This window comes from Homarus americanus, unplaced genomic scaffold (genome assembly GCF_018991925.1).
Source record: "Homarus americanus isolate GMGI-L3 unplaced genomic scaffold, GMGI_Hamer_2.0 scaffold1024, whole genome shotgun sequence".
In the NCBI taxonomy this organism is placed as follows: domain Eukaryota; kingdom Metazoa; phylum Arthropoda; class Malacostraca; order Decapoda; family Nephropidae; genus Homarus; species Homarus americanus.
The window spans coordinates 2,760,199-2,775,097 of record NW_024715228.1 but is presented as its reverse complement, the minus strand read 5'-3'; the positions used below and the strand labels follow the sequence as shown (position 1 = coordinate 2,775,097).

The window sequence follows — 14,899 nt, the reverse complement described above, 5'->3', positions numbered from 1 at the left end:
TGACTTCATCTTGTTAATTTACTTCGTTTCATTTGTCTATTTTGTCTTCCTTTTGTCTATTATGTTTATTTGTTGTTATTTTTTATTTTGGCTTCCTTGCGTTTATTTATCTTCCTTTTTTTGTTTTCCTTTTATTTATTTTCTTCCTTAAGTTTATTTGTCTTCCTCTCCTTTATTTTGTTTATTTATTTTCCTTTTTTGTGTTTTCCTTTTATTTATTTTCTTCCTTGAGTTTATTTGTCTTCCTCTCTTTTATTTTGTTTATTTGCCTTCCCTTTTTTTGTTTTCCTTTTATTTATTTTCTTCCTTGAGTTTATTTGTCTTCCTCTATTTTATTTTGTTTATTTGCCTTCCCTTTTTGTCTTCCTTTTTTTTCCAGTATCGTCTTTAACATGGGGATTATTTTCTTCTTATCGTCTGTAAAGTTTTTTCGATTTCAGCATCAAGAATTCAGGTGGGGAAAAACTAATAATAATCACCTGTTTCAGGGGTGGTCGACGTCCTCTCTTTCAGCATCCAACACCTGAAACGTTATAGGAAGTCCCCACAAGGTCATTTTTTTTATGATTCTTTGTACTCTCTCTCTCTCTCTCTCTCTCTCTCTCTCTCTCTCTCTCTCTCTCTCTCTCTCTCTCTCTTTATTGTTTAATTCAGTTACTTGAAGAAAAAAAAATACACACCAACTCAAAAACAATTACACAAACAGAAAAAACAAACAGCGACACCAACAACATACACAAACACATCATCACTTCACCTCTAGTAATAAGAAGCTGTGGACCGTAAGTACATCTAAGTAACCCGCACTTAACATATTTACACTCGACTTATGATCTGCTGAAAGGTCGAGTCTTCTACTTCAGCATCCAACAGGAAACATCATAATGGAGTCACACACACACACACACACACACACACACACACACACACACACACACACACACACACACACACACACACACACACACACACACACACACACACACACACGACGGGTGGGGGGGGAACAATGCACTTTTGTGACCGTTGTCCGAATACGTTATAATATATCGGTGTTATTTGACCTTTAAATAATACACTGCGGCAAAATATTCATAATTGTTAATACGATAACTTTGAATGCAGAGTATGTGATTTATTTTTTATATAGGTTTTTAATGTATTAATATATAGCTATGATCATATATATGACTCTTTCTCTTCATATATATATATAATAGATCATGTGGAGATTAGGCACCCTAGTTTATTTTTTACCTGTCGATTCATTTTTTTCCCGCTACATTAGGGGTTAGGTTAGGTTAAGGTAGGTTAGGTTAGGTTAATTTAGGTTTGGTTAGTTTAGGTTACTTTAGGCTATGTATATTTATTTTAGGTTAGATTAAATTAGGTTAGGTTAATTTAGTTAACTTAATCTATTGTAGGTTAGGGTAATTTACTTTAGCTTAGCGTTATAGTGTTAAATCATCAGACGAAATAAGGTGATGTCATCATAAATTATTCTGTGTGTGATCGAGTTAATCTTAGACTGTCTATTAATATCTCATAAGGTCAGGGAGGTGTTCTTTATCACCCTCTACCTCCTGAGTGAAGATGGTGAGTCTGACCTTAAGGAACTTATTTGGCCCAAGTTGTTACACCTTACAAGACAGGAGGGAGGGTGAGGTAACTTGAGACAGGTAGTTCTCCAGGTAGATAAATACTTACCTTTCCAGTTAGCCAGAGACAGGTACTTCTCCAGGTAGCTAGAGACAGGTACTTCTCCAGGTAACTAACAACAGCTACTTTTCCAAGGTAACTAATGACAAGGATATCTTCAAGTCATTAACAACAGGTAACTGATCCAGGTGACTAATGACGGGTAATTTAAGCCCAAGACCTGTTGGGAGGAAAAGTAGAGAGAGAGACAGAGAGAGGAGGGGGGTTGAAAAAATTTAAAACGAAACAAAATTAAAAAAAAAACGAAAACTAACACAAAGGACAAAAGTAAAAAAGGGTATAAATTAAGATCAGGAGAGACAGAGAAAAGAAAAAGTCCCTTTGTGCGTTCAGTAAATGTGAAGTTAACGAAATATTGTTTACGAGTCACTCTGTCCCTGACGCTATACAGACCAGACCAGACCAGACCAGACCTTACCTTCGCCATTACCACTTCAACAACATCATTACTACTACCAAAATACTACCAAACACCACCACCACTACTACACCAACACACCACCACCACCACCACCAATACTACCAGCACACCACCAACCACACCACCACACCACCAACCACACAACCACCCCACCAACCACACCACCACCACTACTACTGCCACCACTACTACCACCACTATTACCACCACTACTACCACCATACCACCAACCACATCACTAGCACCAATACCACTACCACCACAACACACCACTACACTCGCTTATATGTGAAGGCAGCAACTGTGGTAAAAATAGTGTGTGATAATGGAGCATATTCCGCTCTGTGGTGTGTGTGTGTGTGTGTGTGTGTGTGTGTGTGTGTGTGTGTGTGTGTGTGTGTGTTTCACATTTATGTTATTGTATACCTGTCTGTGTACGAACACGTCCATTAACGAGGCTTCAAATTCTGTGAGTTTGTAGATATTTGTGAATTTTTCAGTCCATATGTAAACATACATACATACATACATACCATGAATATGCTGTTTGATCGTAGATATATATGCTAATTATCTTTACATATAGAATACATGATACGCCGTATAAAGAAATATAAAATATATCCTCTATATATAACACCACATCACATCTGTGCCTCATATCTTGTCAAAGAACTGAGTCCATTCATATATATAAAGATTAATTATATATTTCGGCCAGACACCAAAGGATTATTCTGAGTAGGATTACGTGTCAGTGTGAGGCTCTATTATACCCCGCCAGGCGTGTGAAATGGAGTTAATATCACCCATGTTTGTCCGTCTCTCTGTACTTACGTCTCAGATGACTTACCTCACAAAGAGTCACGAGACATGAAGCAAACACAAACATCTTGGTCAGTACTCTAAGATGTCATCACAGGTGGCCGTTGTGATCTATGTTTCAGGGTCTTAACCCACCATTACGTTCATTGTGTATAATGTAATAGTATTCGTGTCATCCGGGTCATTAACTACCTCGTTTACGTGATGAAGGCTGAAGCAGCTCGCAACTCCATTATACAAGACTGAACTAAGTGACTGAGGAACTAGCAGTGTAAATCCATTTCCTCGTTTTCCCTCTGTAGTTAAACCCAGGTTGTAATCCCGAGATTGTTGTACAAATGTTTGAATCTCACAGTAAATCCATTAGTACCTTCTGGAACCGAGTGTTAGAGAGAATGGAAATCTCTCTGGGTATTCACGTCAGGAGAATATTCTAGTGAGGACTTTACCAACGGTGTCCGGGATAATCCTACACTACCCGGAAGGCGAATTTTACAAGTTATATTGTTATTAATGATAAAATGTGGTTTATCATCGTATTTTGTCGCGTCGGTGAGCAACAACAACAATAACAAAAACAACAACAACAGCAACAACACCAGCAACAACAGCATCATCAGCAACAACAACAACAACAACAACAACAACAACAACAAACAGCACCAACAACAACAGCAACAACAGCAACAACACCAACATAAACACCAACAACAACACCAACAACAACAACACCAGCAACAGCAACAACAACAACAACAATAACAACAACAGCAGGAGAGGAGTTGCAAGACGAGGTACTCTGATCTCTTCCTCCCGACCTGCATCTTGTATGAGGCGTTGGTCAGGGCCCCAACAAATGTCTACCTCCCTCAGTCCTACACACCTCGCCCATCCTTGACGTCTCATGCTGTATTCAGGGCAGAGAATAAGCTTGGAAGAAATCTTGGGCTCCAGTTGGGTGTGTGTGTGTGTGTGTGTGTGTGTGTGGGGGAGGGACGTGTTCGTGAGATTTGGTGTGTGTCAGGGGCTTGTGTGTGTTGGGGGCACGTGTGTGTGGGAGGCATATGTGGGGGCTTGTGTGTGTGGGGGCTTGTGTGTGTGTTGAGGTGCACGTGTGTATGGGAGGCATATGTGGGGCTTGTGTGTGTGGGGGCTTGTGTGTGTGTTGTTGAGGTGCATTGTGTGGGAGGCATATGTGGGAGCTTGTGTGGGGGCTTGTGTGTGTGTGTGTTGTGGGCATATGTGTCTGGGGGCTTGTGTGTGGGGGGCTTGTGTGTGTGTGTGTGGGCATATGTGTGTGGGGGGAGAAAAACACATTGTGGGGGCTTGTGTGTGGGGGAGCTTGTTTGTGGGGGTGTTGTGTGGGGGCTTGTGTGTGGGGGCTTGTGTGTGGGGGCTTGTTTGTGGGGGGGCTTGTGTGTGGGGGGACGTGCTTGTGTGATAACATAAGGTTATTGGAGAGAAGAAGGGGTGAGGGATACAATCAAAGAGACAAACAGAGAAGACAGAGAGAAAGAGACACGTAGATTAGAATAAGATAAAGATTACTATCTTCACAACCAAAGAGAGAGAGAGAGAGTTAGAGACGTAGAATAAAGAGAGAGAGAGAGAGAGAGAGAGAGAGAGAGAGAGATTAATGCCTTCCTTCAATTTCTACTCCATTTTCTACTGCCTCTATATATATTTCCTTCTGCCCCAGTGAATGACCAACTTGAACACCCTATTAGAACTTTTGTTTTAGTTTTTTACGCGGGAAAATAAACCCGACTTCGAAGTTTTCCCGGGTAAAAAAGTATATAAACAAACAAACTTCGACTGTGCATCAAAATATACCGTCCAAAGATACAGTATATATTTTTATTTCCTCCGTGTAAGATAAAGACAAAAATAATGACTTTTGTGGGATTATAAATGTTTTCAGAAATAGTTAATTTTTGTTAAGAAGTTTCAGTTGTTTGGTTTGAAATTTTATGTCAAGTCTGCCAGTGAGGTCTAACGAAAATATTGGATGGATTTTTTTTTTTCTAATACCACTAACGCAAGAAGACTTCTATTTTACTGTGATTAATAAAAGAAAAATACTGAGGAAGCGGATTATCCACTCCGTTTTCTTGGTCAAAGTTTGTGATATAAACCTTATGAATATCTTGCTATCTCGTGGCTGTGGTGTGGCAGGTGACGTCACACCAAAACACAACTGTCACGGGAGGTAAAAAACATATGGCAGTGAAGGGAGGGACCATGTTATACAGTACAGGTATATACTATTTATACTCGCTAACTCACTGCGTTGTGGGGGGTGGAGAAAAAGCCTCACAAAATCAAAATACACATAAAATTATACTTTATTTCTTTAAAACTAGAAAAAAGTAATAATTCTCCAAAAAAAATAACAGTAACCAATCCAGCCGCAACTCTGTTTATATTTGAGCGTCTGGCGAGTCTTCAGGTCTCCGCCGCCCACTCGGTCTAGACGGTTCCCTTGGTGGAGATCCTCACTAAGTCATTTATGCTTCCTCAGTCCGTCGCTGTTTCTTAAAGTCTTCGTTTCTTGAGCCACAAAATTCTCACATCCATTCACTGGCGTCTTAACTTTCTCTTACATGGGTTAATACTATTTCTTGTGGGTATTGGACGATGGTATAATGGCGTAGGATCTGTTACTCACACACTCACTGACATCACACACACTCAGTGGCATTACACACTCAATGGCAATGCACACTCTCACATATCACACACTCAATGACATCACACACTCAATGACATCATACACTGAATGGCATTACACACACATATCATCACACACTCACTAACATCACGCACTCAATGGCATCATACACTCAATGGCATTACACACACATATCATCACACACTCAATGACATCACACACGCAATGGCATCATACACTCAATGGCATTACACTCATACGTATCATCACCCCCTCACTGACACCACACACTCACCTCTCGGTCATTACCATCATCATCATCATCATCGTCATCATTATCATCATCCGCATCATCATCATCATCATCATCATCATCATCATCATCATCATCATCATCATCATCATCATCAGTGAAAATAAAACACACAATATTATCGAATCATATACAGTATATATTATATAGAAAATTTAGACAACATTTTGAATCCACTTGGACCCAACACTTCAGGGGACATATCATATATATAATTTATTTACATATACCTTGCGTACGTGTAAAGTTATAAAACTCTATTAACGGAGCGGTAGCAGTTGTTTACATGGGGAGAGGGGGGAGGGGTGGTGGAGAGATCAAGTGGTACTAGTGTGGAGGAGTGGGTGGTGGTGGAGGCGGCAGTAAGAGGTGGTGGAGTCGACCCAGGTGAGCAGAGTGTGGAAGAAGTCACAGGTGGCCAAGGTGACCACTATTAGGAGGGGCCACCACCACAACACCTGAAGGGGCGCGGCGGCACCTCCTCCAGCTGCAGCAGTAGGTGTCTCAGGCAGGGCGTCATGCTGCATGAACGCCGAGTTCTCACCTGACGGGGGGGCGGGGAGAAAGAGGCATAAACAAGACTCATCACACCTAAAGACTCACTACATCTTGTTACTACTCCTGGTATGGTCATTAGTTTAGAGAGAGAGAGGGAGAGAGAGAGAGAGAGAGAGAGAGAGAGAGAGAGAGAGAGAGAGAGAGAGAGAGAGAGAGAGAGAGAGAGAGAGAGAGAGAGAGGCTGACTAGACACCCACACCAAGACATGATAATACTCTTCATGACGACAATTAACATAACATCAAGGTCTTCATAACTACAACAGTAAAGTGTGTACTTACAGAATAATGCCACCTAACTCTCGTCTCAACTCTCACTATAATCAAGGTGTCTCAGAAAAATGTATATACACTGCTTTAAGAGATTTTCGTGTAGATCGTGTAAATGTTTGTGTTAAAACTTCAACATTGCCCTCACGTGTTGATGTGTACGAGGTCTCCCATAAGTGAGGACAATGTTGCTCTTGTAGTACACATTTTCCCACGATCTCCACGACTATTTATAATGCAGAGTGTGTACTTATTTTTTTTTTTTTGAGATATCATCTATGCCAAGCTAAGGCGTTCAAAATCTGATCTTACACCAATTCCTCAGTTTTGACACCCTGCTTAAGGTTAGATTGGGGGTTCAAATACACGACACAATCATGTGCTAACAGTTTTACTAATGTGTTATTTGTGTTGTAATCCTGCAACATTACCACAAGTATTGCGTCAGGATACAGCTTGCCGGAGCAGTCAACTTGCCTGTTATAGCGCGGGCGGATGTGTTCGACCACAAGTTCCCGAGTTAAAGCAACAGTTCCGTAGTGCTTCCGTCCGCCCTAACTACTTCAACAATCGTGCAACAGCTGCAACATAAACTTATACAGTAAACAGCAACTTTCAACCCCCGTTGGTACACCTTCTGCTTACTTCATTATAACCTAGGTCAGCCAACTCCCTCCCTCCCTCACTCCCTAACTTCTTCCCTCCTTCTCTTCTCCCCTCCTTCCCTCCTTCTCTTCTCCCCTCCCTCGCCTGCCACTAACAGGTCCGGCATACTCAAGTAGTTACAACCCCTTTCCTCACCACGTAATATACACAGTTATACTCTGGCAGTTTGTTATGCAAATATACCCCAGCTAGATGATAAATGTGTGCGATATACTCCAGCAATATGCTATGTGTTATTCCTCACTTTCCCCATGATATGTGCAGTATATTTTATCGTTGTTTTATGCGTTATATCTTCCGAGTCCCCCTCTTGATATATTCTATGTATATTATGTATACAAAAGCAATTTAGCTTACGTTATAGTCGAGTTTCGCCGTAGTATATCTAGCATACTCTGTCATCAGTCAAGGAAAGTAGACTCTACATCTCTGAGTATAATATCCTCTTTTGATATCAGTATTTGCCTACCAAGCGTGGAGACTGTCAGAGCTTGTGTCAGATTATCCCTTCACTGTTTGTTTTTATTCTGCCTAGTGAGTCATCCTTTCTGACAATCTACTTCTCATATGATATTTACATCAACACTTGTCAACTTGTGGTAACTGTGTGTGGGTGTAACTAGCGTGTTCCGTAGGTTTGAGGGATGTGTAAGTTGTGTATTAGAGGTATAGTGATGTATCGACTCTGTGTATAGGTGTTTATAGGGTAAGCATGTGTATCGGAGGTGTAACCGGTGTACTGTAGGTGGAGGCAGTATTACTATAGGTGTATTCAGTATACTATAGGTGTACCCGGAGGCGTAATACACTCACCCGCTATAACATGGACGGTGACGGTGTCGCTGGTGTAGTTGGCGTACCAGCAGGAGTAGCGGCCGGAGTCTGTGGGAGCAGCATTGGCCACATAGAGGCGGCTAGCGATGAACCCCGAGGCCGCGTCGCCCTTCACACTGTGGAGGAAGACGACGAAACAAATGGTGAGATTCAGGAGGTGGTAGTGGTAGGAAGGTAGAAGAAACTGTGATGGGGAGAACCCACTGCCAAACTCTGCCGGCGGCCACACGACGGATACAGGAACACTGAAGGATGCGTCGTCTTTCATGCAGTGGATGGGAGAAAAATCAAGACCCTGCTCAGGCGGTAGAAGAAACAGGAAGATGAAATGACAGAATTCTAGCGAGAAAAAGCTTACACCAAACTCCCTTTTCTGATCAGTGTGAGAGTTGTTGCAGGTGTTACAGCTGCCTCTGAGGGTGAATCATAGCTATATCTAACTGAACAATCCTCTCTCTACCCCCCCTCCCCCCCCCCCTTCCCTGCAGGACAAAACCAGTAGTGAAAAACACTATTTGTAGCTCAACACGGAACAATAGAGCTGTAGCCACCCTGACAGGGTCCCTTTCCCCCTCTCTCTGTTGTGTACTAACGACAAGAACACCTTAATTACTGTAATTCACTTTACCTGCAAAAGCGAGAACAACAATGCGGCTGCTCTCGTGTGAGGATCAAGACCGTGATTCACTGTGATTCGTGTGCTAAAGCTTCCTCTAACTAGGGTTGTTACACCGCATCTTAACAACCTCATTTAAGCTACGTCAAACAGCAATTAAATTATAGATAAAATGACCCCACCTGGCTACGTCTTCAGTCATGAGAACTGGGAGAGTCTATCCACACGTGTCTCTGTATGTGTATCTCTCTGTCCCTGTATCCTTTAGTCCGTGTCTCTCTGTCAGATTATCTCACTGTCTCTCTAGCTGTACTTAGAGCTACAATTTGAAACGCTTTGATATGATCCCCAGTGAAAACATAAGCTGGTACGCCTGCTCGCCGTATCAGTAGCAGCTAGAGATGGAGGTAGGGAGTCGTCCTCGTATGGCATACTACTGTAGATACTTCAGTATTAAAAGAAGTTCATTGATGTATGTATCGTGCTGGGTAGAAGCCACTGGCTCATAATTACAATAACTCTGAAATATACATGAAATGGACAGTTCACCATTAGGAAGTTTCTTACTGAGTGTCACAATATTCCTACTCATGTTGTTCATTATTATTATCATTAATTAATTCATTTATTACACCCCAGCGGGCGACAACCCTACTCATGTTGTTCACAATATCTACATGGGATCTGCCATGTTACTGATATGTAAATTACATTGGTTTAACACCGAAATAAAGTTTAAAATCAAGGGACTTGCAGGCAATAGAACCCCTCGTCCACTTGATAATTATCTCATATGTTGCCTCACTATATAGTTTGTAGAATTGCGAATTAAAATTTTATAGAGATTTCATGATGATACAATTGTTATCATATACTGAGGTCTATATTACGTTTGTATCTGGGACGTGGCAGGTTGCTGATCAAGAATTAGACAGTTGTGTTTGGGGAATAAAAATTGATACAAATTATAATTTCGTTTTAAATTCCATGAAATGAATAATATTGTCCAGCCACCGTTATGAGCTATCACTTCCCGTAGGTGCTCCGCGTATCAGACAAACAGTAGTTTCAGTTCGTAAATCTACAAATCTTATGGTCAGGCAAAATAGACTAGATACTGTGTGATGAATGACAAATAATTTACTGAATAACGACAAGCACACTTTGAGAAGTGTTAAACTTCTCTCTTAATATTATTCTGTAATAATAGTACAGGTATGAGCGTCATCTGTTGGTAAACAAAGAGACTAATTTTGGTGGTTCAGACTCGAGCCTCGAAGCTTCATCGACATTGACGGGAAACTTTACCTAAATTCTTCCTATGGGTTTTAGAACATAAGACGCGGTAAGTGTACCTGTACCGATACCTCTACTGCTAGCTATGTTGTACCCACATCGGTACTTGTACTGTACATGGTACTCACAGTAGTAATAAGTAACATTTTCAGTTGTTTATTTATTGCTATTGTATAAACAAGACATAAATTGTTCATGAAATTATGTTTCAGACCAAATATTTTACAAACACATGGCGGATTATACTGAGCAATTATTACTCTGTGTATAATAAATACAGTACTGTTGTTGTTATTCTGGAAACATTGTTTTAAATTTGTTCTTTTCTTTTAAAACTAATTTAAATAAAGCTTTTGTGATATACCACACAGTACAGTATCTTACATTTCATCACCATAAAAGACACCATATTGGCAGTCATATCTAGGAAACTTTATTTACAGTGATCTTACATAAATTTAGTTGGTATATTTGGAATCCTTTCCCACGAAAACCTCTATATTGACACCCAAAACATGTTCCTATGATGAGTAGAAGCGGAGATATGAACAAAAACATATACTGTATCGCAATGTTGTGGCGGCCATCTTGAATTTCTCCCTTATTGCCGGGTTACGGAATGTCCACCCTTCATTTTCTTATTTTGTAGTTTAGATGTTCCTTTAGTTTAGATGTTCCTTTCACAAAACAAAAAATAAGTGATATTGGGTAGTTTTCGTGCACACAGCCCCCCCCCCCCAACCCCAGGTACATTATTATAAGTTGTTCTTGCAAGTGTTACTAATCATATACTCGTAGGTGTTTGTGTGGGACAGATGGCAGGTAATCTCATCTGTATTATTTCTTTTCTTTTTCCAGGTAAGTGGAAGTTAAAGCAGCTCTTCAAGGGACATTAGCACACCATATCTCAGGTACTGTACGTCTAAGTTATCATATTTATTGATTATCGTTTTATTCATCAGCTACTGTAAGTCTGGAATCCTTCGCATCCCACAACAGGTTTAAAGGAACGTTACTCTTCCCCTCCATCTTTGAGGACGTCAGTGTCTCTCCCTTATCAGTGAGTCAACGTGATGCCCTCACTCGTTCACGCGGACGTCGGACCCACTCCTTATCCTTACACCATCTTTGTGGTCGCCTGTGTTCCCGTCACTGTCTGTAGTAAAGTCTCCCCCTTCCCTTCCCTCACGCCGCCGATGAGGGTATCGGAGTTTGTGTGTGTGTGTGTGTGTGTGTGTGTGTGTGTGTGTGTGTGTGTGTGCGTGTGTCACGGTTTGGATTTCTAGTGAACGTGAATAAATCTAATGTTCAGGCAAGTTAGACTCTTCTTGTGACTTCCAGGATAACTTTATGATAATGACTCTGGTGGTGATCAGTGTATGTATCTGAGGTAATGAAAACACAGTAATAAGTGGACAAAAACTTATACTAATGAAAGAACAACAACTTAATCCATGCTAACGTGTTCGGGGGTAAGCGTTGACTTGGCTGGTTTGTATGGTGGAGGGATGGACCCAGCGAAGTTGTCGGTTAGGAACTTCGAGGCCGCCAGTCTGTGTAGCTTATAAGTGGCGTTGCAGTTGCAGTGACACATGCACACAAAAAATATGAACATGTACACACACACACACACACACACACACACACACACACAAATGAACATATAAAGGTATACACACACTAAAACACACACATGCAGTACACACACTAAAAGAAATCCTGAACACATAACCAGACACACTCACGGACAAAAACACATTAGGCTTCATATGTATGCAAACAGTGAAGAGAAATTCACATTTAGTATAAAACAACTGGTTGGCTTTTAAACACGAGAATGAGTTTTAATTCTACAATTATTATGTCCAGCAGGGGATGTTACCCCACACTTGTATACAAAACACGTTCACACGCACATGATCATACGTTCACGGTGACATTAAACACACACACACACACACACACACACACCTATAGATAAACAATCAACCATCCACAATATAACAAACTGCCGTCAGCTATTAAAAAAAACACCTCCCACTGACCTGTGTGTATGTGTTGATGGAAGTATTTTGTTTGCTAGAGTGTAAAAGACTGTGATAGTTACTTGCCTAGGAAAGACACACTGACTGACAATATTATTTTGTAGGTCCCTGTATTTCATCATGTAATTTGAGTCTTGTTTGGTATATTATTTCATACATCTTTATGCAAGTATAATAGTGTATAAAAGAACTTAATAATAGATTGGTTGGGAAAGGTACAATAGCTTATACGAGTTTATATAATATTGGTGTGGATTATATAGCCTGACTTTCATTCGTGTAAAATAATAAACTGGATTATCCTTATCAAAAAATACTCTGTTGTCTCGTGTCAATCACAAAACATTGTATTAGTTAGTTCAACAATGCCGAGTCAGCACACATTCTTACCTTTCCTGTCATTAGATGTTCAATTCAGGTGAGTAAATGTATGTACAGTCACCCCAAAAAATATCTCTACTTGGGGTGATCGATGAATTTCAGAATGAACACTGCGACTCCTGTTGTCCCAATAGGGTTGCCAAAATTCTTCGTCCGTTTTGTCACATCTTTTCAACACAATTTTGTATAGATAGTTTTTTGAGTGACTGTACCCTTATTGGTTGACACTTCTTCCATCCTTCATAACGAAAACACAACAATTACTACGGTGTTGTCATTGTAAACATCGTGAATGAAATGTAAATATGATATGTGGTAACTAGTTCTCTGTGATGGTAGTATATCCCTTTATGGAGACACAGACGAGGGAGCTAAGCTTTAATCATCGCTGTTGTCGTCATTGGAAATAAATTTGTGTAAAAAAATATATTAGACGATATAAATGTGACTTTTGTTACTTTACTTAAGTGAATAAAAAATAGAGTAGAATAGAATGAATTATGCATAAAATAGTGTTGCCACATTATGGTCATTATACATCTTCAACAAACAGGTGTCAGGGGTGCCAACATAACCCAAACAGGTGTCAGGGGTGCCAACATAACCACAAACAGGTGTCAGGGGTGCCAACATAACCACAAACAGGTGTTAGGGGTGCCAACATCATAACCTAAACAGGTGTCAGGGGTGCCAATATAACCCAAACAGGTGTCAGGGGTGCCAATATAACCCAAACAAGTGTCACGGGTACCAACCTAACCTATAAACCATGTATTTTGTATCAAGTTTACTCTGATCATTTCGTTAACGCTGTCATATCAATGTTTTATATAGGCCAACTGTACACCCGGGGTCAGGAACAGCTACAACCTTCCTGCTTGACACATTTATTCGCAACGACATTTCCTGAAGTTGACGTCAAGAGGTCAAGGTTCAAGGTCTAGCTTTTGAAGAAGACATCAGCGTGCGTGGTCTTGTTCGGGTGTTGTGCTATACGTGACACATTTCAAAGACATTTTTGGGGGGTGGGTGGGTGGGAGGGAGAGGTGTGGTATTTGATATTATTGGTTAAAACTTTTCTATATTCTCTAAAACCACATAAAAGGATTAGTTAAGTATCTTTGGTCGTAAGTTGCTTTGGGACGAATATCGTCAATAAGTTTTCAGGTCTCGTCACCAGACTCGCTGCTCCACGGTCTTCATTATTTCTCAACACCACATAATACCCCCGAGGCCTGTAGCACCAACTCCTCTCTCATATTTATTTATTTTGTCACCGTGATAGTCTTCGACATAGTTTTATTTCATAAACAATTGTTAGTCTATATATATATATATATATATATATATATATATATATATATATATATATATATATATATATATATATATATATATATATATATATATATATATATATGTATATATATATATATATATATATATATATATGCATAATATCACATAGAAAAAGGGAACATGTCAGCTTGTCTTTAATCACATCTTGTAGGCAACTGAATTAAAGGACTGAGAGAGGCATGTACACAGAGTGACATTACAAAATATGAGGTCAGGTCAAAGCTAAGGTGCTCCATTGTTTCCCTTTTTCCTGTGTGATTTTATCAAGATTTATCTTATCCACGTTTCCATTGAGGATCTACGAAATATATATATATATATATATATATATATATATATATATATATATATATATATATATATATATATATATATATATATATATATATATATATATATATATATATATATATTTCATTAGCCCAATAAAGCAGTCCATATACACGCGGACTTCCATATATAAACAATACCTCACTAGTCGGGAATCAACTGACTGGCCATAGATGATCGTGTAGACGTGCATTTAAATGAAAAGTTTCATAGAAACCTCAACCTAACCAAAACTAACCTTAGGTAACCTAACATAGTTTGGGTATAAATTGGCTCTCTCTTAACGGTAAATGACGTCTTAAATGAAACAGAACCAAATTTACCATATACGAATTAATTTCTATTATGTTGTAATGATAAAAAAATTATTCCTATTTAGCAAAACCAAAATTTGCTTTTTAAAATTTAATCGCCAATTATCCCTATTTAGTGTAACATGCATCTAAAGTTACATGTTTCTAAATACACAATGAAAAACAAAGAGAGAGTCGTAATAAAGTGAGAGAGAGGCGGGGTAAAGTGTTCTCTCTGACACATAAGGTTAATAGGAAGTGAGTAACGCGATAAACTCACCCGCTTCCTCCCCTGTGGGTGAA

The 14,899-nt window shown here is 39.7% G+C and overlaps 1 protein-coding gene across 1 annotated transcript in view; it reads right to left on the bottom strand.

Moving 5' to 3' along the window:
- Positions 1–6,065: 6,065 nt before the first annotated feature.
- The window catches only part of LOC121855915 (obscurin-like), a 65,448-nt gene continuing 56,614 nt past the window's right edge, over positions 6,066–14,899 (bottom strand). The window contains exons 7-8 of the mRNA XM_042351112.1: positions 8,256–8,392; positions 6,066–6,493 (exon numbers count right to left, since the gene is read on the bottom strand). Of these exons, the coding sequence (XP_042207046.1) occupies positions 6,267–6,493; positions 8,256–8,392 (364 nt within the window). The 3' untranslated portion in view covers positions 6,066–6,266. The remainder of the gene's footprint in view (positions 6,494–8,255; positions 8,393–14,899) is intronic.